The sequence below is a fragment of the Pleuronectes platessa genome, chromosome 6, assembly GCF_947347685.1.
Source record: "Pleuronectes platessa chromosome 6, fPlePla1.1, whole genome shotgun sequence".
NCBI lineage: Eukaryota > Metazoa > Chordata > Actinopteri > Pleuronectiformes > Pleuronectidae > Pleuronectes > Pleuronectes platessa.
Genome location: NC_070631.1, coordinates 8,615,042 through 8,641,058, shown reverse-complemented (window position 1 = coordinate 8,641,058; position 26,017 = coordinate 8,615,042). Strand labels below are relative to the sequence as shown.

Here is a 26,017-nt window from a genome sequence, read left to right as displayed (position 1 = left end):
TATCAACAGTATTGTCACCCACTCCGAGCGATTCCCAGTCTGTTCTGCCAGCTGAGCCACGGAGCTTTATTCCTATAGAGTCAACCCCTTTCAATTAATTTCTTGTTAGTCCTGATCCAAATAAGCCGCAGTAAGAATTTAATCCTCATAAATGGATTATGAGGTGATTGGTGCTACAAGAGCACTTGTTTGTTATTGAAATGAAGGGTTATGTAATTCAGAATTTGAGGGCGTATCAGCGGCCAATCAGATCCGATTGGTTACTGAGCAGCTGTGTCGTTGAAATCAGAAAGGGAGAGGAATAGGATTCGTCCCCTCTAACAGGAGAAGACATCTAACAGTGTATCGACTGCTTTCACGAGTGAGTCCTCGATAATGATTTTCTATGCAGACACACACACACACACACACACCCACACACACAAAAACACACCTCACCTTCTGTACACATTGGGATTAAGAAACAAGATGGCAGAATGAAGAGCAGTGAACTTGCAAGAAATCTATTATATTCAACACACACACACACACACACACACACACACACAGACTCACACATTTAGCTCTCATCTCCTGCATCTATTTCGTACACTTAGCTAAACAAATAGGACATTTCCTGTTGAGCCCTGTTGCTTGATTGCCATGCAGCTGCTACTCATTCCTCACATGGATGTATATCAGAGAGAGTTGGGCACATGTTACCTGACTCCATGGCAACAGGCTCCCGTACAGGAGGTGACTGTGCTCCGGCTCACTCGCTCCTCTGCTGCGTGAGATCCTTCTGCCTCCGTCACCGGTGTGATGGAGATCTAGTGAGCTGCATTGGGGGAAGTTTCAGAGGGAACCGTCTGTCTCGAGCAGAGGCATTAACGATTCATCGAGGAGACAAGAGAGAGAGAGACGAGCGAGTCGATGCCCGTCTAATGTAAGCTTGTGTCCTCTCTGCAGGAGCGTGTTTGTCACCTCTTCATACAGGTGTGGCAACAGAGCGTGAGCCTGGCCCTGAGCTGTAGGGCTGCGGGGTTATGATGAGATCCTGCCCAGACTCGAGTCTCGGTCGATGATTTCTTTATGACCTCGGTTGCCATGCCAACGCCCGTGGGGGGACTGGGCCAGGTGGATTCCACAGCAATTCTAGAGACAGACGAGGATCAATTACTTTGAGTATGTGACCGGCCTGATACTACCTAAGGATATAAAGAAGACGATTCTTACACAACTGAGGGTGAGACTATGGGAATGCTGAGAATGTTTGAGGACTGAGAGGTGTGTGTGTGTGTGTGTGTGTGTGTGTGTGTGTGTGTGTGTGTGTGTGTGTGTGTGTGTGTGTGTGTGTGTGTGTGTGTGTGTGTGTGTGTGTGTGTGTGTGTGTGTGTGTGTGTGTGAAGGCAGTATTTTGTGTGTGGGTGTGTGTGTGTTTCAATGTCTGTTTATTATTGATAAGCGACGACTGTGAGTTCAGCAGGGGAGGGGGGAAAGGCCAGGGGTTGACATTTTGAGCTGTCGTGACACACCACTGTTAATGTAGCAGCAGGTGACCACCTCACTCCTGCCCACATTGCTTTGAAGTGTCACTGTGAAACTGTGGAAATGTTCGTAAAATCCCGAAATGGCTGAAATATCACCTGCCTTTTGACCTCAGGATTAATCAGTGTGCTTCCCTGTTTCCGTGCCTGGCAGTGTCACTGAATGTCAGTCCAGACTGTACAGGCCGGGGCATCTGGGAGCCATTTTCATCAGGAAACTGATGGAGGTGAAGAGGACGATGCCAGAGTTCCTCCATCTGTTGTCCCGTAAAATTGATTATATCAGTTGATTAGTGTGGAACGAGATGAACAAACAAATTCGATCCGTAGTGAAGCCCTGGGAGGCAGCACATATCACATAACAGCTTAATCTACCATTTTGTTTTGTCAAAGCAAAACTATAATCTGATAAATATCCAAATCCTCTTGTTCAACTTCAAAACGCTGCCAGGTTCGTCTTTGTAGATGTCACAGGCAGATAATTATTATTAGAATCATGATTAGAGGAATATTATACAGTTTTTAAATGTCGCCCACATCACGTACATTGGAGAAACACATCTGAACTAGAAAGATATGTTTCAGATTTGCAATACAGGCATCTAATAATATGAAACAAAAAATCCTAGATCTTTCCCCTGAGCCGGATCAGCACCAAAATGTAATAATTTTTTCCTTGACTCGTACCACATCCTTCCACCAACTTCTGTAGTAATCTGTCTTGTCGTTTTTTTGTATAATCCTACTAAGAAACAGATTCAATAGTTTTCTTTATGAAAATCTGATCAGTAATCCTGACAGACAAAAATTAACCCTGTTAAGCATGTTGATGTATTTGTATAACTGTATTAATATGTATTATTGCATCGGCAGTATCTGTAAAATGGAGAAATTGATAAATGAAGCCTCCATGTTGACGAAATGGGACAACTCATTGCAGAACATAAAAAACGTCCCTTTTCTCAGTCTCCCACCAAACAGCACAGCTTCTCCCCCGAAAAATAAAGAAAAATTAACATTTCAAATGTTCAATGACTGACCTTTACTGTATGAACCGTGTTGCATCATGTATTTGTGTGCCACATGTCTCCCAGGGGAATATTGCTGAAGTGTTTGATGTTTCACAAAGGAAGCCCGGGGCCAAACTAAACCACTACCACGTCTTTATTATTTGGAGCATGTGTTTAACCACTACACATAGGAGAGAGAGCAGAAAATGTATTGCCTAAAAAAAAACACATCTTCAAACCTCCCACTGTACTCTGGCTTTAATATTTCATCAGATGTGCTGAGTCTTTGAGAATGTGATGGAGTTGAAAGTGGTAAAGTGCAGCCATTAACAGTGGGCAGGAGTGAATGATATCTCTCTGTTGCATCTGATTTCCCATGTTTCAGGAACAGAGTGGATAGTTTAACAGCGTTCACATATCCTGAGGAGTTCCTCTGCCACGTTACTCCTCACCAGGCAGAGATGATTAATTACACTGCGTTAGAACGATAATTCCACACAGCGTTTGTTTACGATTAAATAATTGCAAATTAGCTGAGAACTGAGAACCTGTTGAGACGATTAGTTTTCCTCTGTTGTTCTACTTGGGCCAATCGGAGCAGATGCATTTCAAGACTCTTCACTGTCTTTTTCAGATTACAAATTGTTAACATCCGATTTAATCATTACACTCAAAGCATACATTTTTCATGTTAATTTGAGATATCCCTGAAGGATTTCAACATTTTTTTTTTGTGTCGTTTTAAAGAGTGAAATTGGGAATATACAGAGCCAGGGAAATTTTCAGCGAGAGGAAATTTTAATAACCCCGACACACTGTATAGAGTTAACAGATTAAAAGTTGGTTTCGCCTTATTTTTGCCGTCGTGTAGAGCATATCGTTGGTTTCGATTGGTGCTGCTCTCACTGTGAAGAGTTAAAAGAGCCCTGGTCAGGCTCTGTGCTTCAGCTGAGCACCTCCTCTCATGTCAGCTTTTACATAAATAAGAGCTTTTTCTCTCCATCACTCCCTCTCCTTCTCTTTCTCTCCTGCACTCCCACACAGAGCCTGTCAGAGGCACATGAGGATGGGAGGAGGAAGGAGGGAGGTGGGTGAAGCATGACACGTGAAAAAGGAAACGCGTTGCTCTTAACAATGCATCTACAGCCCCCCAGTCTATTGTTTCTCCAAATTTTCTCCCTCCGTCGTTTTTCTTTGGAAACCGTACGTATCTGCCCGAGCTAGAATCTATTGTGAGCTCACACGCGGAGCCTTTTCTCTTTGTTCTCAAAATTATCCCATTTGTTATGAGGATCTTCGCTCCCCGCTCCATTAATCTCAGTTAATTTATGTGCAAATTAAGATACCTTTAATTGGATCTAACCGAAAGAGAAGCAAATTGTGGGAAGACTAAATTCAGATTCAGTGATGATTTATGATCTGTAAAACATGATATGCTTTCAACATAATCCATTACATAACCCTGTCATAGTGTGTGTAAAAAAAGAAACAGGTCGTGCTTCTCAACAAAGACGGTGGTTGAAAGAAAATGTATTCTAGGTCTCTCTGCCTGTATGCTATCGTTAACATGTGATCATGCATCTTTACTGACAATCAGAAACGTGTGTTGTTTGGGACTTTGAGCACTAATCAGTTACCATGGCAACTCGTCGAGGTTTTTTCCAACTGACCCACAGTTGGGTGGGTGCTGCCTCACCAAGGCTGGGGCTGGATGAGTCGTCTTCTCCCCGGTATACTAGTCACCCTGCAGGGTTAAAATAGCATCCTTGACAAATAATTGCTTTTCTAATTAAGTAAAAACTGAGCAAACCCGAACTGAGCTCGTCAATTATCATGAATCCCGACAGCAGCAGGCTTCTTCCAAAGAGGGCAAATGACATGAAAGCAGATCTCTACAAAGGGGCTTTAATTCATTTAAAATGTAAACTATATACATGGATATAGTATTGTATAATTTGAAGGCATTTATATATATATACAACATAATCATCAGCATAAAGAATGGGACATAACTGTGGAATGGATCTTTGTGTAAATGGACCTTGGGCTTGATACTCAGTGACCTTGGATATGTCTCAAATTTAGTTTTCACAGATTAAAAAAAAAAACTCTGTTTAATTGGAAACCGCTGAGATGCATCAAAAGCAATTGTAAACTAATGATTAGGAAGTTATTAGGTGTATGGAAGAAATCTAAATCAAGAGACGTGATATTGGAGATAACCTCAGTTTGATTCAACTTCAGCTTCAGCAGCTGCAGAATCAATTAAACTTAAATTCAATATAGTACAATAATAAAACATGAGCTATTTATGCCTGTTGAGATGCAACGATAAGAGGATCTTCAGAAGCTATTTTGATAATAAATTTAATTATTTAACTGATAAGATAGATGAAACTGACGCTGTTTCAGTTTTTTCAGATAAGGGACTTTGCCTACTTTCTTTGCCATTATTAAATTGTCATCACACTGTGCGTTGCCACTCGATGTTTGGGGTCACAATATACAAGAAGGCACATGACTGTTTCCCCTTTTCTTCCTGAGTAAAATGTCAGACATCTTTATTGTAGCTGCTCGGTGTCATCTGACCCAGAGAGTGGCTCCGGTGTCCCCGACGTTAATTAGGGTCTCATTGTGGTTTAAAGATCGAAAATTGAATAAAAACTGAGGCAAAGTCAAAACGGATTAGAAGGTGTTTGTAATGATTTAAGACTTCATGTTCGGAGGTCAGCCTTTTCTTCCGGCCAATCTCTCCTTTCACTGATTAGTTTCTCCGACCTGGTTCAAAGTATTGATTGGCTGTAAAGACTTTTGGTCCTCGATGGCAGTTGATCGCCTATTTCTGCAGTGAACCTTTGTACAGTGTTAATTACAAAATCCTGATCCTTTCACAGCTTTGAACTAAACCCATCACAGAATTATAAACCTCGAGTGAGCTTTCCAATTGATATTTTACTGCTTTTCACCACACAACACTTTCAGATGACGAAATATATTTTGATGATTAAAATAGTTTTTAAACATTTGAACAACGAACATTGCTCTGGACATAAACTGCTAAAATGGCAATTACCATTATGCATTAAAGAGGAGGACTGGTTGTCCTCCAGCCCATAATCTACTGTGATTAGCTGAGAGATAGACAGTGCAATCAGCAAACTCAACAATCAGACCGTTGTAGGAATGTTTCTACCAAAGGCATGTGAACAATTCACCTGGAAATCAAACTAATTACAGAGACATAGGAAATTACAAAGCAGGAAATGGTGAAAAATGTATTTTCTCCCCAAATATATTACCACTTCCCTCTGGAGCATGAATTACACGGAGCTGTGCCTCCTCCAGGAAACAGAAGTTCACAACTTGCCTCTCCTCTCTCCTTGTGTTGCTGGGGAAGAACACAAGAGTGTGTTGTGACTAATCAGTCGGCCTGGCGAATGTGTATTGCGTCAAAAAGACACACACTCATCAGCAGCCTTCTGTACCAGCTGAACGTGTGTTTCAGTTAAAAGTTAGATTGGAAAGATGCCACGTTACATTGAGACAGTTTGACACTAAAGCTGTGTCTTTGTTTGACAATGCGCAGCAGAACAGTGCATCTTGAATGGGGGGGGGGGGGGGGTGTGCAGGGGCCATTAATCGAAGCAGCGAGGCACCCGGTGACGGTGTCATTCCCTCCATCGAACAATGTGTGAGCTGAACATGGAACATTTTTACTAACACTGGATTAGAGAGAGAGAGGGTGAGAGCGGCTTACAACCAACTTGCTATGGTATGAATGTGTAGTTTCTCCCAGGGGCGGATCTAGGAGTTTTTAAATCAGGGGCCATAAGGGGACCAAAAATTACGTATAGGGGCAATTATATAACCAACACCAATACACAAGTCCTGATTCAGTAAGGTGCACATTGAAGTTATCACTATAGCTTAGAGCAAAACCACACATCATTGAATATATTAATTTATACTATATATTTCTTCAAGCACATTGTGTTCTTCAAAAAAAAAAAAAAATACAATTTGTCCTACGCATTGTTAGTATTATTAGTAAGTGACTAGTATATTTAAAAAATATATACTTACAGGACAGGAGCATTTTAGGAGCCAATCAGGGCTGGGCCCAGTGCCCCCCTGAAGCCACCCCATTGATTTGCCCCTGGTTGCTCCTCCTTATTCTAAAGGGAACTTTTCGTTGTGGAGTCCTGCAAACTGTCAGTCCTTGCTGATGGAATCTTTTATGTATTTATTGTGTTATTTGTAGCATTAATCATGGCTCTATTTCCTTTATGTGCAACACCAAGGGGTGTTATTGAGTCAGTGTGCACACTACAATGGACTTAGTCATAATTCATGTTACTCATTACACCTGTGGGTCTCCTGCTATGACATGTCAAAAATGTATGCCTTGAAAAAACAGCTAAGAAAAATTTAGTTTCGCTCACAGACCCTCATCGGGGGAAACCTGATCCATTTAAAAAACCAGTGTGAGTTCATGTGTCAGAATACAGTAATTAGGGAAATTAGTTCCCAATTGGGAAAATTTATGTGAATGCCATCTCAAACCAATTCAAAAAGTCTTGAGTTGTGGAATTGCTGACATCATTACTCATAAACCAAATAACATAATTTTAGAATCAGCAGTAAATAATAGCTTTTTACATGAATCTATCAAATGCCACACTTCTGTCAATTGCAAACTGCATCTCCATCTCCCACAAGGGTCCAACCCCACTTATCAGCCAATACAGATGTTTTTAATGATTAATGTGTATATATTTAAAGTTATTTGTATGCCTGTAACACCTCACTTCTATTTGTTGTTATCTCAAGGTGCTGTTTAAATGCTCTAAACACCTAAACATAACACACTTTGTTTTGCACGTTTTTCCCTCAAAGCACATTAACACACCTTATGTTATGGGAACCTACATAGAGCCTGTGGATGCACTGATACTCTGGCATGATGGGAGTCATGTGTCATGTTTAGCCCCAGGAACAAACAATGGAAGCAGTGGGCAACATCCAAATCCACCTGAGGTGACATCCAACATCTCTAAGGCTTTGCATAATCCATCTTGTTCGTCTAACGTGTGAAGACATAGAAAAACAGTCTTTTCCTAATGAGCACTTTGTTTATTCAGATTGGAGCCATTTCAAACAGCCTCCACCGGTTCAATCTTACTGAACCTGCTGACGCTGCTCATTCCCTAACTCAACACAACCCAGGTGATTGTAGCTAGCTTGTTAGCATAAAAGAAACCACTTATTTGTTAATGAAGTATAGCACCTGTTTTCAGTCTTTATGCTAAAAAAGGTTAATTAGTGATTATCTGTATGATCTGTATTCATATTGTACTTTTCTAGTCTTGACGACCAAGTGCTTTACAGCACAGTTTTTGGCCATTCACACACACAATCATACAGTGCATCTATGGGCAGCACTGATTCTATGATAATGGCACAGCTGTTAGGGGTTCAGTGGTTCAGTTTCTTGCCCTTTGACATTGGGAATGGGGAAGACTGGGATCGAACTGCTGCCCCTTGGGTTCGCTCTACCCCCTGAGCCACAGCCGCCAAGTCACAATAGGTCAGAGATTTTCAACAAATGGACGACAATGAGCAGCTAGGAGCATCGGAGCCGCACTAACTGGGAACTGAAAGTGTTGCCGTATCAAATCAGATCTTGAGTCAAAGTGCTTTTCAATCATCGTAAAGGAAAACTATATTAGTAAGGATGGTAAAGAGAGTGCAAGAGAAAGATGCAATATAAGAGACATAGGATAAAAGCAAGTGAGACAAAAGTGACAGAATAATAATATAAAATCTGAACTAAAAGCTAGATTTAAAAAGCTGGATTTTAAATCAGATTTTAAATTATCAATAGTATTACAAGGAGTTTAAGGTCAGCAACAGAGAAGACCTCGGTCTACTGAAGTATCTAAAGGAGAAAGGGGATTGACCAAAGTGACCTGGATGCACAATGTGGGTTCAGGAGATTAGTGAATTAGTGAGGGGCAAGACCATTGAGAGCTTTGTAGACAAGGAATCAGGTCAAAATGCTGTGGTAAGCAACTTCATTGAAAGACCACAGGAACCTTTCTTTAGACCTGGATTAGAACTGAACATCTTCAAATCAGAAGACAGTCAGAAACTGCAGTGTAACATCACAGAGTTGCCATTGTTTATACTGCTGCTGTGAATTATTAAAGGAGCTGAATGAGGCCTTCTTGTAGAGACAATATTTGATTAATAGCTTAGTAATTTGGGAAACACACTTATTTGCCTTTCTCGCCAGATTTGTGAAGGACTGTGTCTTTACCAGGAACAGTGACTGCGGCTGAAAAATAATCTAGCATTTAACCTTCAATGTTTTATAAGCATTACACGATGGACATATAACCTGTGAACTGGTGAGTTTTAAAGGCTCTGGTATGAAACAGAACCAGGCTCCAGTGTTGCTAAGCTAAAGGCTAACTAACCAAGTACAATTCTTGGCCAGAGAGCAAAGGGGAATCTTTAAAAAAAAAGAAAGGTGTTTGTTCTTTTAACCAAGCAAAACAATGGGAATTAACTAAATGATTAATGATCATACCTGAAATATTAATCTTGTCATGTGACCCTGAGGTACACAAAAGACAGGTTTCCCGAATGATTTGAAAAGTATTTTCGGCCAAGGGGAATTTTAACACCAGACAATCAATATAACTTGTCAACTAGTTGTCAAAATTGTTTCTTCTCTAGCTCACAGCTCTGATTTCATAACTGACGTATAAACTTATAAAGTGGCGCATCAGGCCGCAGGCTCCCCAGCAGGCCCGCTCTCACCACGCCTCCTCGCTCTAATGACCGATCGCCTCAGGCCAGGCTGGAGGTTCAAGGTTACATACCTGCAATCTCTCCTCACAAAGAAATCAGCAGCACCCATCTTAGGGAGATAAACAGTACTCGGCTCTGCTTGGATGGAGGCTGACTCACTGGCTCAGTCTGTGGAAATGTCTGCTGTTGCGTGGCCACTGCTTCAGCTCTGTTTTTTTCTGTGATTTCTAATCTGGAGGAAATAGAGTTGCTGCTGTTTGAAACGGACCAGAAAATGACCTGTCTCATAGTTTGGGAGAAATCCTCTTGAATCAGAAATGTCACGACCTGGTCACAGATACTCACCGAGCATTACACAGTGTGTTTTATTTTTGAGCCGTGATCATGCTATGACCTTGATGTGTGAGCTACAGACAGAATAAAACATCTTGTCTGTCTGTCCTCGTCGATCAGATTGAATTACACCAGCCTCAGAGTTTTTTCATTTTTATATTGGGCTCTGATAATGTTATTGTTTCCTTCCACTTCACACTAATTGACTCCAGCATCTCTCCAGTCATCAGCTTTCAGAATAACGAGCCGTGAGATGTATACAGAGCTCATTCTCTCGCTCTCTCACTGTATATTCCAATTGCCTGATAAAGTTGAGTAGCATTTCATTTAATACTTTGGTGGTCAAGACGATAACTGGGCCTGTTGATTATTCATGCGTCAGTAATGAGTGCAGCTGTTCTTCCCTCAGACAGACAGAAGGAGAAGATTGATTCTTTCTCTAATCTATACATACGAGGGAAGCAGTGAATGCACATGCAGCGTTGTTCTCAGATAATTAAGTCTTGGGCACTGCATCGTTAAAGTGATTTTGTGTTATATCAGTTTTTTTGAAATGTACTTTTGACAGTTTTCAGATCTGATGTTTTTACCTGCCTGGCTCTTGGGATGGTGATGTCACTTGGTCGATTGATTCAACACTTTGCTCCAAACTGATTAACGGACAGATAAAATGTGTCAACCCCCGGTGATGTCGCCCATTGGTTTGTGAGCTGCCGTTTCGAAGCCTCGGGTTGGACATTTTGTTTTATTGGAAAAGACTTGAAACTAGTGGGCGTGACCGTAAACTCTTTAACAAAACCTTTACTTCCCAAGTAATGTCGGCTTTAAAAATCAAATGAGACGTAGAGTCACTTAGACTCATAGACTTTTGTAGACTGGCTTCTTTTTGCAACCTGTGGAGTGGCCCTCTGCAGGTCATTTGAGAGAATACATATTTCAGTCACTTTCACATTGGCTTCACTTTCCGCACCTGGAATCTACGTTCATATTTATACACAGTCTATGTTAAAAACATAAATCCCTGAACATACTTGAAAACTGTATTATTGATATCACTTTATCGTGCTTGCATTTTACTGTCTTTTCTCTCTGTGTTCACACAACCTGCACATAAAAATAAACACAAAATGACACAATTATCCAAAAGTATTCTTATCTATTGTGATTTAACATTTTATTGCCTGCCTTTCAGATTTTTGTGTGTTTTTAAAAAATAGTTAAATCTTCTTTAGCTCTTAGGGAAATGTTAAGACTTCTACTGTGATGGCACCATATTATCAGTTCTTTTTTCATGGGTCTCAGGGGGATATGTCATCTCATTACGACTCTTATCTGAACCTCCAAATATTATTCTTTTAATTCCAATCCTCATTTTTGCCTCAACAGGAATACTTGTGTCCACTGAATTGGTTTGTGTAGAGGAGCATGTTGTGACAACCATGTCCCTGGAGATGGAGAAGACCATCACCAAGCTGATGTACGACTTCCAGAGGAACTCCACCTCTGACGACGACTCTGGGTGTGCGCTGGAGGAATACGCCTGGGTCCCCCCCGCCCTCAGTCCTGAGCAGGTACACAAGTTCGACATCCTTCTCTCTCAAGTCACATATCTTCGGAAGGCACATTGGGATAAATGCTCACCCACGTCACTAAGTGCTTCATTAGCTGATGCTCATTTTGGTCAGACACAGACAGACCACATCGAATTAAACTGAATCATTCAGGAGAATCTAATTATTTGGACGTTTAGGCATCGGAGGCATTTTGTAATCCGGAGATGGAAAATTCCCTGATCTGAAAACAAGACAATGGATGATTGTTGTCTTGAGATCTCCTTCATGGTGATTGAGTCTCTCTGGGTTGGGCTCCGGTGTGGGGGGGGGGGGGGGGGGGGTGAAGTGAGGAGGTGGCGGGGGGGTGACATACAAATCACTGAGACACAGCTGTCAGACATTTCCTGGAAGAACGATTATTATTCAGCTCTCAGTGTTGAAAGTGACATTGTGTAGGACCCAAGTTCACAGTGAGTCAGAATGACTATCGATTTAATCGATTTATAAGATAGAGGAACTGTGTAAGATGGTTTATCTTCAAGTGTACAAGGTTATATTTATCCACGACGACTGAAAGGGTCTTTTCCTTGATCACTATTTAGGATATGATTACTTATTTCTAAAACGAATATAGATACATTCTGCACAACGACTGAATGGGTATAATTTCATTTCCCCTTTAATGGAGCTGTTGGTAACTAAGCCTCATTTTGTTCTGCAGTTTAGTGCATCCTTGAAAACCTAAACCCGGAGGGATGGAAGTAATTTGACTGTTTGGGTGACTCTAATTGAAAATGTGTGGCGTTGTGTTTATGTGTGCAGGTTTCATAATCCCCTGTCTGCACTCATTTGCAGTTTAAATGCCTTTTAATTGCATGAATGACCCAGCCAATGTAATCAACTGTGCACATCCTGACGAAGATACTTCCTCGTCATTGTTCTTTTATCATGTCCATTGTTTTTGTCCTTTCTGACATGAGATAACACGGTGCCGCTCAACTTCATTTGGTATAAACACTTCGGTCCTAATTTAGTAAGAGCGGCACTCCAGTGCACTCAGCCTCCCAGGGCTGTGTTAACAGATGACAGGCTGGGCTGATAACAGTCATTTTCACCAGTCAGCCATCTTGACAGGATGCTGAAAGAGGCTGCAGCTCCGCTCTGCCAACAGGAGGTGCAGGCAATTGTGGCTGTTGCTTTTTTTTTATTGCGTTTGAATGTAATAATTTTTAAGCCTGTCACTTCTGCCTCCTCTCCGCACAATGCCATTAATGTGACTCACATTTTAAAAAGAAAATCCTTATTCCATGTAGTTACAGTTCCTCGAGCTTTCAGACTTGAAAAGTTTTGACTTGCAGTTGCAGTGAAAATAGGCTTCGCTCGTGTCAGGACTGACTTGTTGAAGTGTTTCTGACAAAATGTTCTTAATGTGGTGTCCCTGACAGAACCGTTCACTTCTGACCATCTCTGACTTTTTAGCAGAGAATGACTGGTCAGTATCTGTGCTGGAGTGTTAACTCAAGTGAGGTACTTGTACTGCACTGCACTGCATTTCAGAGGGAACTACTGCACATTTAATCGACAGCTTCAGTTTTCTTAAGTTTCAGATTTCTGCATAAAAACAAATGAAGAGTTTAGATGAAATTGGTACATAAAACACAATTAGGCTGAAGAGATTATCTGACTTACAGAAATCGGTTTTAATGCAAAAATGATCGAGATTTATTCTCAGATGTCGGGATTCGCTTTTTCTTTTCTTTTCCCAGATATTTGTTTGGACAAAAGAAGCATTTTGAATTGTTCTTTTGGTAACGGCAATTGATACTTACAAACTAAACTATCACTCTGAATAATCAAATGTTAATCCATAATAAAAATAATAATGATTTAAACATTATATCAATCCATGTCTTATAATAACCTAATGGTTGAGGGTATAACAGTCTAATAGAATAATACTGGGAGGGAAAATATTTCTGCTTTGGTTACTCTTACTTTTGGCACTTTAAGTAATATAAGTAGTATGAGTACATCCCATGGGCCCACCACCTGTGGGAAGACCCGTTGGGGTCGGGTGCGCAGCCACATGGGTGGCAGCGAAGGTCAGGGGTCTCGACGGACCAGACCCGGGGCGGCAGAAGCTGGCTCTGGGGACGTGGAACGTCACCTCGCTGTGGGGAAAGGAACCGGAGCTTGTGAGGGAGGTGGAGCGCTATCAGTTAGATCTGGTGGGGCTTACCTCCACGCACAGTCTCAGCTCTGGTACCGTACTCCTGGATAAGGGTTGGACTCTATTCTTCTCCGGAGTTGCCGAGGGCGTGTGGCGCCGGGCGGGTGTGGGGATACTCATAAATCCCCGGCTGAGCGCCGCGGTGTTGGAGTTTACCCCAGTAGACGAGAGGGTCGCCTCCCTGCGCCTAAGGGTTGTAGGGGGGGAAACTCTGACTGTTGTTTGTGCGTATGCACCAAACAGCAGCTCAGAGTACTCGGCCTTCTTGGAGACCCTGAATGGAGTCCTGTATGGGGCTCCAGTAGGGCACTCCGTAGTTATGCTGGGTGACTTCAACGCCCACGTGGGCAACGATGGAGACACCTGGAGAGGCGTGGTGGGGAGGAACGGCCTCCCTGATCTAAACCCGAGCGGTCATTTCTTATTGGACTTCTGTGCTAGTCATGGATTATCCATAACAAACACCATGTTCGAACATAAGGGTGCTCATAAGTGTACCTGGTACCAGAGTACCCTAGGCCGAAGATCAATGATCGATTTTGTGATTGTGTCATCTGATCTGAGGCCGCATGTTTTGGACACTCGGGTAAAGAGAGGGGCGGAACTGTCAACCGACCACCATCTGGTTGTCAGTTGGATCAGGGAATGGGGGAAATTTCCGGATAGACCTGGTAAGCCCAAACGAGTAGTGCGGGTGAACTGGGAACGTCTGGAGGAGGCCCCCGTCCTAGGTATCTTCAACTCACACCTCCGGCGGAGTTTTTCTGGCATTCCTGTGGAGGTTGGGGGCATTGAGCCAGAGTGGGCGGTGTTCAAAGCCTCCATTGCTGAAGCTGCGGTGGCTAGCTGTGGCCTCAGGGTCTTAGGCTCCTCAAGGGGCGGTAACCCTCGGACACCGTGGTGGACACCGGTGGTCAGGGAAGCCGTCCGATTGAAGAAGGAGGCCTTCCGGGATATGATATCCTGGAGGACTCCGGACTCGGTTGCAGGGTACCGACAGGCCCGAAGGGCTGCAGCTGCTGCCGTGTCGGAGGCTAAGCAGCGGGTGTGGGAGAAGTTCGGAGAGGCCATGGAGAAGGACTTTCGGTCGGCACCAAAGTGTTTCTGGAAGACTATCCGGCACCTCAGGAGGGGGAAACGGGGAACCATCCAAGCTGTGTACAGTAAGGATGGGACTCTGTTGACCTCAACTGAGGAGGTCGTCGGACGTTGGAAGGAACACTTTGAGGAACTCCTGAATCCGAATAACACGCCCTCTATGTTGGAGGCAGAGCTCAAGGTTGATGGTGTTTCGTCGTCAATTTCCCTGGTGGAGGTCACTGAGGTAGTCAAACATCTCCGCAGTGGCAAAGCCCCAGGGATTGATGAGATCCAGCCAGAAATGCTAAAGGCTCTGGGTGTTGAGGGGCTGTCATGGTTGACACGCCTATTCAACATCGCGTGGGAGTCGGGTACAGTGCCAAAGGAGTGGCAAACCGGGGTGGTGGTTCCCCTGTTCAAAAAGGGGGACCAGAGAGTGTGTACCAATTATCGGGGTATCACACTTCTCAGCCTCCCTGGTAAAGTCTACTCCAAGGTGCTGGAAAGGAGGGTTCGGCCGATCGTCGAACCTCAGATTGAAGAGGAACAATGCGGTTTTCGCCCCGGACGTGGAACTACGGACCAGCTCTTCACTCTCGCAAGGATCCTGGAGGGGACCTGGGAGTATGCCCATCCGGTCCACTTGTGTTTTGTGGATCTGGAGAAGGCGTATGACCGGTTCCCCCGGGAGAAACTGTGGGAGGTGCTGCGGGAGTATGGGGTAAGGGGGTCTCTCCTCAGGGCCATCCAATCTCTGTACTCCCAAAGCGAGAGGACCCAGTCAGTTTCGTTCTCAGTGGGTGCTGGTCTCCGCCAGGGCTGCGCCTTGTCACCAATCCTGTTTGTGATATACATGGACAGGATATCGAGGCGTAGTCGTGGTGGGGAGGGGTTGCAGTTCGGTGGTCTGAGGATCTCGTCACTGCTTTTTGCGGATGATGTGGTCCTCATTGGATCATCGGCTTGTGACCTTCAGCACTCACTGGATCGGCTGGCGGCCGAGTGTGAAGAGGCTGGGATGAGGATCAGCACCGCTAAATCTGAGGCCATGACTCTTAGCAGGAAACCGATGGATTGCTTACTCCGGGTAGGAAATGAGTCCTTAGCCCAAGTGAAGGAGTTCAAGTACCTCGGGGTCTTGTTCGCGAGTGAGGGTACTATGGAGCGTGAGATTGGCCGGAGAATCGGAGCAGCGGGGGCGGTATTGCATTCGCTTTACCGCACCTTTGAAACGAAAAGAGAGCTGAGCCGCAAGGCAAAGATCTCGATCTACCGGTCGATCTTCGTTCCTATCCTCACCTATGGTCATGAGGGCTGGGTGATGACCGAAAGGACGAGATCGCGGGTACAAGCGGCCGAGATGAGTTTTCTCAGAAGGGTGGCTGGCGTCTCCCTTAGGGATAGGGTGAGAAGCTCAGTCATCCGTGAGGAACTCGGATTAGAGCCGCTGCTCCTTTACTTAGAAAGGAGTCAGCTGAGGTGGTTCGGGCATCTGGTAAGGATGCCCACTGGGCGCCTCCCTTGGGAGGTTTTTCAGGCGCGTCCAGTGGGGAGGAGACCTCGGGGAAGACCCAGGACTAGGTGGAGAGATTATATCTCAACACTGGCCTGGGAACGCCTCGGGATCCCCCCGTCAGAGCTGGTCAATGTGGCCCGGGAAAGGGAAGTCTGGGGCCCCCTGCTTGAGCTGCTCCCCCCGCGACCCGACCCCGGATAAGCGGATGACGATGAGTGATGATGATGAGTGAAGTAGTATGAGGTATATGTTTCTTTAGAGTGTAATGTTATTACATTAACTTTTATTTAATCTAAATACTGGTGATAATAGGATCATCATCATTGTCAGGAACAATTACAATCTCATATACATTTAGTAATTCTGAAATTGAGAAATATAAAACTATAAAATTGCAAAAATTATAATAATTATGTCTTTTTAAATTGGTTATATCTAACCTTCACTTGTTCCAGCTCATCCAATGTGAATATTTTCTTACTCCTCTGATCTGTTGGAAATTGAACTTATCAATCTTTGGATATTGTTGTTTGGACAAAGTCAGTAAAATGCTTTGGGAAATCACCATGTGCAATTTCACCAGAGCAGAATTAATGAATTGTTTAATATAGAAAATACTTTACAGATTAAATGATCGTCAAAATGATCAGTTTGAGAGTGGCAGCAGTTACATTTCTGCAGGCTGCAAAATCTGCTGTATGAGAATGAGTGATATGCTCATACTTCTTTAATTCTTTACCGGCTTCTTTCCAAGCTTTCCCTTCATCATCCTCTCGCCCGCTGCCCCTCTGATTATGTAAATTGGATCACAACAACTTAAGCAAACTACATCTTCACACTGCAGCGAACACTAGAACACAGTTTTCCGGAAAACTCAGGGACAAGTGATGAGATTGCTCTGCGTACTTTTGAGTGTTTACTTCTCCAACACCAATCACGGTCTGTCTCTTTTTCACCAGCTATTTCCCATGCAAATAAAGAAGTGGACGATTCAGGCCACAGCTATCGAGTCCTACTGCGTCATGAATTCTAATTGCTGTACCAGTGTGGATAACTGAAGTTTCCTCTAAGCAAAGACAAAATTAGCTGTTAAAAATTTAAAGAAGCTGGTGCCGTTCAAGGTTGTGTGGCAGCGCAGAGCTCATCAGGCCTCGTACTTACAATTCCAGACACTGATTTTCCCAATGCAGCGATAGCGGAGGGCACGGAGTCCATGAGAAAAAAACATTTAACCTGGGTTTGTCACCATGAATTAATAAAATCAGGTAGATTAACTGAAACGTAGCACCCAGCATAATAAACAGAGTGTCACTGTAGCTGCTTTCAGACATTCACAGTACATCCGGACATTATCCTGAAATCCTCCAGTTGGGGCTGTACATGTGAAAATAAATATCAGCGTCCATTACTCAGGACTTTTTCCAGAACTTTTCCTGCCGGCACCCTGGTAAAATGTTAGTAAAATGTCTGAGTGAGCCCATGTGAGAATACAGAAGGAAAAGATTCTGGAGCTTTTGGTGATCAACGTGCACCGAGCTAAAATATGTGACGTCCACAGTGGAAATTAAACATTACGTCCTGCCTGCTCCACTTATGTCCCCATCACCTGAATCATCTGGACATGTTCCTGTTGTTGAGATCACGTCTGACCTGGTCAATCTCATGCAGCGTTCTTCATATTTGAAAGACAAACTCCGGCGATTGTCCACACCCAATTCTTCTGACATTTTCTTGAGTTCATAACTGAATTACCTTGTGTGGGTTGGTTGCATATCATACTCAAAGCTGCCACAATCAGTATTAATACAGTGTTGCTTTTGAGCCCACAGGGACAACAATAATAAATAATATCGCCCTGCTGCTAGATGTGTTAATAGAAGACAGGTTCATCATATCAACTTCATAAGGAGATAATAATGTACATCAGTGGTGTTTAAACCTAAAGTATTTCCTATTCCCACAAGTGGCAAGGAAAATGTGGCACGGATTGTAAATCTACTGCATTCACACAACCAGGATGTTTGTTTGTTTCAGGTGCATCAGTATTACAACTCCTTACCCGAGGAGAAGGTCCCCTACATAAACAGCCCTGGAGAGAAATATCGCATCAAACAACTGCTCCACCAGCTGCCACCACATGACAACGAGGTAGAAAACTCCTCGTCTACACAAGAAGAGTTTGAATGTGACGTCCGCTTGTTTGGAGGAATTCTAGTTTTCGTGATGATCATGATGAACTGTGTATTTCAGGTGCGTTACTGTAACGGTCTGGACGAGGAGGAGAAACGAGAACTGAAGATCTTCAGCAACCAAAGGAAGAAAGACAGCTTGGGAAGAGGCAACGTCCGTCCCTTCCCCCTCACCATCACTGGAGCCATCTGTGATAAGGTGAACCTGACGACTACTGAGGACATGAAAGCACAACTCAACTAGCTTTCAGGCTTCTTTCCATCTCAAGCCATTTTTCATTTATTGTCATTTTCTCTGTTCCATCTGAATAATTCAGACCGTTTTTGGAAAACGATTTTCTCGTTTTTTTATGTTCCATCAGATAAATGACACAGATATGAAGTAGAAGACATTTCAATATTGAAGAGTCATTTCAAGTACCATCTGCTCACTCTTCCTCTCCCTATCTATCAATTTGTTATATTTGTCATTTCCTCTGCTTTCTCCCACCTCCTTTCCTTTCCTCTGATTTCCTTTCCTTCATTTCCCTTCCTCTCCTATCCTCTGCTCTCCTTTCCCTTCCACTCCTTTCCTCTGCTTTCCTTCCTCTTTTGCTTTCCTCTCTTTACAAATGTCTTGTCTGCTGTCCTTCCATCTCCTTCCCTCTTGTTTCCTTTCCTCACTTTCCCTTTTGATTCATCCCGTCTCCTCTCCTTTAGTGCGGTGGTCAGATAAACGGAGGGGACATCGTGGTCTTTGCTGCGAGGGCGGGTCATGGAAAATGCTGGCACCCTCATTGCTTTGTCTGCAGCATGTGTGAGGAGCTGTTGGTGGATCTCATCTACTTCTACCAAGATGGCAAGATCTTCTGTGGGCGGCACCACGCCGAGAGGCAAAAACCCCGCTGCTGTGCCTGTGATGAGGTGTGTCTGTCTGGGCCTGGAGCCCTTCAGGGTTGGAAATGACTTGGATGTTGTGGATGAAACTAGTCTGGAGATGAAAGATGTCTCAGTATTCCTGCCAGACGGAGAAAGTCTGTTTGTTTTCTATTCATAATGTGAGGCGAGCAGGCCAGAGAAACAATAATAACACTGGTCACACTTGTTTGAAGTAATTTAAGTCTGGTAAGGTTTGTTTACTTAAAATACAATAGGCAATGGTTCAGTGTCCATTTTTATTCAATAGGAAACAGTTTCAGTTTCCTTGTATAACTCATTCTGCTCTATCTGATACCACCTCAACATTTCTGCCAAGACGTATTAACAATTTTGACAAACGTATAATTGGAATATCAGCAAAATCATGATCTACAACATGAGTGTAATTGTGTAAAATATAAACCCAATGTTTTTTTCTTAAGATGACAGATCAGGGGTGTTAATAAATTCAGTAAAGTCCTGCTTCAAAGAGCTTACTTAGTAAAAGTACATAAGTACGTTACTATTGGATGAAGTACAAAATGTTCTTTATCCAAAAGTAACGTTTTTCTGATGCAAGGATATAATTATACATATTGTTTTATCTTCTCTCCAGTTCTACTCCAAAAAATAATGCCTCTGGTTTTCAGATTTTTCTCTAATCTTTAAAATAACCCAAACAAAACAAATTGAGATGAGGAAAAATCACTCTTTATTGTTTACTAGTCATTGATTTATGCAACATGTGATGATGGAGTGCAAGTAGACATTCCTCCATTTTAAGGGATCTTTGGTCAAAAAGATTGAGAACCATTTTCCTCGGGTACAAAATTATGGGCCATGGATTGAGCCCTGAGGGACCCCAGACATCGACAGCAACATTAAAAGTGTGGTGTTCACCATTAAGAGTAAAACATTACTTTTGAATTAATTCATGACTTCCATTCCACATCATGGATTCTCAGTGTTTAATGTCTCTGCTGATGAGTGTCACGTCTGGGTCACGCAGATCATCTTTGCTGATGAATGCACCGAGGCGGAGGGAAGACACTGGCACATGAGGCACTTCTGTTGCTATGAGTGTGAGACCACCCTCGGCGGCCAGCGCTACATCATGAAGGATGGACGACCACACTGCTGCAACTGCTTTGAGTCCCTCTACGCGGAGTACTGTGATGCATGTGGAGAACACATAGGTACGTCACGCATGTATTTCCTGAAGGGTTATTTTTATTGCTGCTTGAACTCCTCTGTTATGAACTGCAAACCAAACACATGGACATGTTTGTCTTACACTCACAAAGCATCACAGAAAACCTAACAGCCTTTATTGTAAGTGTGGGTGTTATTAGCTCTGTGTGCCACAGCTGTGAGGAGGCGGAGTCTGTGCAGTGAGATATGGATGGTTATTATCATCCCAGGCTCCAGTAGCAGTGAAAGAGTGTGTTTCAGAGGATGTTCCCATGTTGACTCCAGATGGGAGCTGTGAAAGATGATTACTTCCTCTGGCTGGGGAGAGGAGCTGGTAAAATGTATCTCAGAGATCAAGGGGATCATGTATGGGCACAGAAACAAAAATGTTTTTGCTTTACTCAATTTTAGCTCTAACAGGCAAAATGAGCTTAGCACACTTGCAGCACATTTCTACAGTAGTTTTAGAAATAGCTGCCATCACATTACCATTTTCATGCAGTGAAAGCTAGACCCCCAATTGTGTTCAATAATAAACTTGATTCTTGTCTGTTTTGTTTCAAAATTATGTTTTTCCTGTTTTACCGAAGGCATCGACCAAGGCCAGATGACGTATGACGGGCAGCACTGGCACGCAACTGAGGAATGTTTTTGCTGTGCCCGTTGCAAGCGCTCTCTAATGGGCCGCCCCTTCCTGCCAAAGCAGGGGCAGATCTTCTGCTCACGGTCCTGCAGCGCTGGACAGGTAAGGGGACCAGAAAAAAAAAACAATAGGATTTTATGAAATTGCTATTTTTAATCTCCTTGCAGATTATTCTGTATTTTTACACGTTAGGAGTTAAACAGTAGGGTCTGTTTCATTTGAATCATTTAGGATCCTGATGAGTCCGACTCCTCAGACTCAGCTTTCCAAAGCGCCCGATCCCGTGAATCTCGCCACAGTACCAAGATTGGGAAAAAGGAGCGTAGGAATGCAGAGCAGGAGCGAAGGAGTGCTGATGTTCGCCAATCCGCTCCTACTCCCATGCCTGATCGTCTGTCTGTTGAAAATGATCCCCTGTCTGTCCAGATGGACCGTTTAAGCCTCTCAGCAAGCCAGACTCCAAGCAGGACTCCTAACCGCACACCCAGTCGCACTCCGAGCCGTGCCCCCAGCCTTAACCAGGTGTGGATGAGTCGGGATGAGGCCTATGTCCCTGCTGCTTACGAGGGCCCCCAGCGGGAGCCCTCCCCGACCCCTACACCTATACATCTCCTGGGCCAGTGTAACCCCAGGCAGGGCTACAATCCCAACGCAAATGCTCATCCTCCAGTCCAGAATCCTGCCAACCCAGGAAAGAGGCCCGATTCCTGGGGAAAGGAACAAGGCAATGCCAAGAGGACCCCTATGGCTGCACTGAGGGGCCACTCCTTTAATGAAAACTGGATCCACCACAGCCAGGATGAGTTCAGGCCCAACAAGCTACGCACTCAGATGAGCTTCAATGAGATGTCTAGCCAAAACCAAGGCTTCTCTGACAAGAGGAGCATCAGCCTGCACGGGTTCCAGAGAAACGGCAGACCCCCGCTGACCAGGAGGAACCCCATCAATGCCATGAGCTTCAACGAGCCTCTTACTCCTCTAGAACAGACTCCTCGTGGATCCATGGACTCCCTGACTATGTCTCACGCTACAGGTACTGAGATATAACTAAAATAGCATGTTATAAAATTATATACATGATAATAAACGATCTGAAATTTGACATGTGATTTTTTTGGTTTTAGCAGGTAACTCTCTGGATGGGGTCAGTAAGCGACAGGAGCATTTGTCTAGGTTCTCCATGCCCGACCTAAGTAAGGACTCAGGAGTGAACGTGTCCGAAAAGAGCAACATGGGCACCCTCAGTTCCTCTATCCAGTGCCACAGCACAGAGTCTCTGTCCTCCTCTCGTCCAGTCAACAACAACATCTACGCTCCACTGAGAGTTGGCTACCCGCTGCAGTACTGGGACGGCCCACAGCCACCGAGCTTTGATGGTAAAGGTTGTTTTGGGGTGATGGGCAGCAGTGGAAACCTACGAATGGCTCCCATGAGTGACAGAATGCCTCGTCGTCGCTTAACCGGGCAGGAATCTGTGTCACAGCCACAGCAGCCGCAGCCAAGAGTCCGCAAACACCATCGGCACCATGGTAATGGGCAGCACCGCAGTGGCCGCCACCACAAGCGCTCTCGGCGTTCCCGTTCCGATAACGCTCTGCACCTGGTGGCTGACCGCCCGGCTCAAATGGTGGAGCCGCCCTACCGCCGCGTTCAGGAGGATTATGATCGATTCCCCGCAGGTCATGCTGCTCGGGAAATGTTTGGTCTGGAGCCAGGTGGGTACAGGCAGCAGCCCCACCGGCCCTGCCCCCGCACTACCTCGGATCTCACCCTGCAGAATGCTGGCTGGCAACCTGTGGGGCTGGGTGGGCCACGCTGGACTGATGGCCCAATGGAGGCTGCTGACCCCTGGTGCTCCAGCTGCTCCTCTTCCTCCGAGTCAGAAGGAGATGAGGGTTATTTCCTGGGTGAGCCAATCCCTCGGCCCGTGCAGCTGTGCTACATCAACAACGAGGAGCTGCGCCATCGCTACAGCCCCTCTGGGATGGGCCCCCATCACGGACCTCTGCATGGGCCGAGTCACGGCCAGCTACACACTCGCCAGAGGAGGAAGAGCAAAAACTGCATAATTTCGTAGATGTAGAGCAAAGAGATGGTGAGGGATGAGCAGGAGAAAGAAAGGAAAGGGACAGAGGTAAGCGAGACAGTTAAAGCAACAGAGAGAAGGAACAGAGGGAGTGGGAAGGTGAGAGTGAGACAACTGACAGCGATGAGTATTTGTGTGTGTTTGTGTGTTTGTGTGTGTGTGTGTGCGCTTGTTGGGGTTGAAGAGAGAAACCGGCCTATTTATTGTGCTTGTGAACTTACACAACTCTGCGTAGTGTTTGTGCACACCTACACAGAATGATCTAATCATAAGAGGAAGCTCAGCTGGCTTACACAACAGAAATGTTTACAATAACCAACGCTGCTCATGGCACCAGGAAGCACTGATGAATTTGACTATACTGTGGTCAGGGTAAATAACATGATGTATGTGTGTGCGTGCGTGTGTGTGTCTGTGCGTGTATCCATGTTACAGAGGAGATCGATCAATCCATTAACAGTTTGAGAGGGGAGGAGCTAACACTGGTCAAACTGCAGTGATTGGACTGGCACTGCGTTCATGCAGCTCAGTGATCCAGGCCCTCTGCGGTAAAACTTCTAATCCTATGTGGACGACCCAGAAATGGCGTTGGGACGTGACAGCTACGTGCTAGATTCCAAGCTACGTCGTTGTTTACCTCAGTGGAATCCAAATGCTGCTGGAATATAGTGTTGGCTTGCTAGCCCTGTTATCACCTTGTACAAATAGTCTGTTGAACCTTGTGCTCTACATAGCCAGCTCTCCATGCTTTACCAAGGACAGAGCGCCGCACAGCCTCTGCTCCTTGACCATTCAGGCACAGTAACGTCAGGTATGGTCCCGTTTTATCTTCTGCTACATGCTTTGTTTTTATTTTGAGTTACCTATAGATGATTAAGAGTAATGATGATGATAATAATAATAATGCTAACAATAATAATAATAATGCAAATAATAATCATAGTAATATTAAAGAATAATACCTGTTAAATGTATATATAGTAATAAACCTAATAAAGTAATGGATGTAGTGTGTAAATATGATGTACATATGGTCTTAAATATTATATAAATATATTTTGTAACTAAAGAATCATTATTTGTATAACATGATGTAGAGATAGGGAGACTTGCATGTTCATTTGTTGTTGTTGTCTCATACTGAAAATAAAGATTAATTCAATGAATAAACAGGAAGTTGTATCTGTCAGTTGTATCGGGTTCCATCCTCTGATTGGTCGGCTTGACTTGGCTGCGTATAAATAAAAAAGAAAGTGAATATGGCTCAGTTTGATCAAGTGTCTTTCAGTCAATATCATAGGGAAAACTGAATTTAAGAAAAAGTTCCCAATTATTAGGAAGGAAAAACTGAAATATCACACGGAAATAAATATTCAGATTCTTTGCCATGCCACTTGAAATTTAGCTCAGTTGTCTCCACTTTCTCATGATCGTCTTCGAGATGTTTCTACATGAGGATCTGAGTCCAGCTAAAATCAATCAACAGAAAAGCAGACGAACACACCTTGCCTGTATGAGGTCACACAGCTGAAAACAAAAAAACAACCAAAAGTCATGAGGTTGGAGCCTAGGCTATGATAAATGCTTCCCTAGAACCACATTGGCCTCCATGATTCTTAAAGGAAGAAGGTTAGAAAAGCATCAGCTATCAGAGGAGAAGGCCTGTGGATCCTGTGTGGAGATGGGAGAAACTTCCAGAAAAACAGTGACCACTGCAGCACTGCACTGATCGGGGGTCGAATGTGTGACCAGACCAGACTTTGAGTGACTCAGTCCTTCTCAGTGAAACGCACATGACAGCCTGCTTGTAGTTCACAAGTAACCTAAAGACCTCTCAGGCTGTGAGAAACAAGTTTCCTCTGATGCGTCAGTGTCACGTCTGGAAGGAACCAGACGCCACTCATCACCTGACAAATAACCTCCCAACAGTGAAGCACCATGCTGGGGAGGTGTTCCTCTGCGACGGGTACAGAGGGACGGAACAGGATAATAACCCTGAGTCCACAGCGGAGCAATGTCGGAGTGGGACATCTCTGTAAGTGCCCCTTCAATTAATCGAGCATCTGTGGAAAAACATGAAAATGAATTTCCACCAAGACGATGAGCCGGTCATGACTACATATATATATATATATATTTAATAACCATCCTTCTTTATCTTTGTCAAGTTGCAGTTTGACTCAGTCAATTTGTTGTAGATGTTGATTTTTTAATACCAAAATCTGTTTTACAAGTGGTTTATACTTATTACAGAGACGAATTTCTTATTCAAATGAAGACGAATGTAGTCTCAGCAGTTAACGCCCTCCTAGCGATGGCTAAAGAGAAAACACAAGACTGAAAATGAAAATTCAGGCTTTGAGCAGAAGTCGAGATATTCCAGCTTTAGTTTTCTCGCATAATTCAAGTTCCAAAAAACGAGATCCTACAATTCCCATAATGCAGTAGGAGTATCTTCCATTTGACCCTCTGTGCCTAGTTCACACCTCTTTTTCTCTCCACACATCCAGTTTCAGTAGCGCAGCCTTTCTGTCGTAGATCTGTGCTTCTCAATCCTGATACAGATGATCATCAGGGTTGTTTGGTTTTTTTTTTTACTGAACAAAAAGCAGAAATCAGTCCCTGTAAGAACCGCGACCTCGAGAAGAGCAGGATGTTGCACAGATGAAATGTTAACTCGGATTCCTGAATAACCTCAAAAACATATTTGACATTTCACCACTGCCATTTCTTGTTTTTTTCCATCTGCTGACATTTGCTGTGTTATTGATATTTCTATGATAAGTCAATATCTGTCGTTCTATCATAAAAAGAAACCTGCACTTACCCTCATTTTAAAAATACATCAACCCAACATAACAATGTGTGGCCCAGTTACCTACTGACCCATTAATGCATTTCCTGATAGGATCATACTTATTTGGCAACAGATGAAACACTGCAAATA

General features: G+C 43.8%; 1 protein-coding gene across 1 annotated transcript; it reads left to right on the top strand.

Moving 5' to 3' along the window:
- The first annotated feature begins 11,109 nt into the window (after positions 1-11,109).
- On the top strand, positions 11,110-23,061 carry LOC128442162 (prickle-like protein 2). Its single transcript, XM_053424451.1, has 8 exons — positions 11,110-11,256; positions 18,099-18,212; positions 18,315-18,452; positions 18,953-19,156; positions 20,160-20,346; positions 20,932-21,086; positions 21,216-22,017; positions 22,112-23,061. The coding sequence occupies exons 1-8, from the start codon at positions 11,125-11,127 to the stop codon at positions 23,059-23,061; spliced, it is 2,682 nt and encodes an 893-aa protein (XP_053280426.1). The 5' UTR covers positions 11,110-11,124.
- The last annotated feature ends 2,956 nt before the right edge of the window (positions 23,062-26,017 follow it).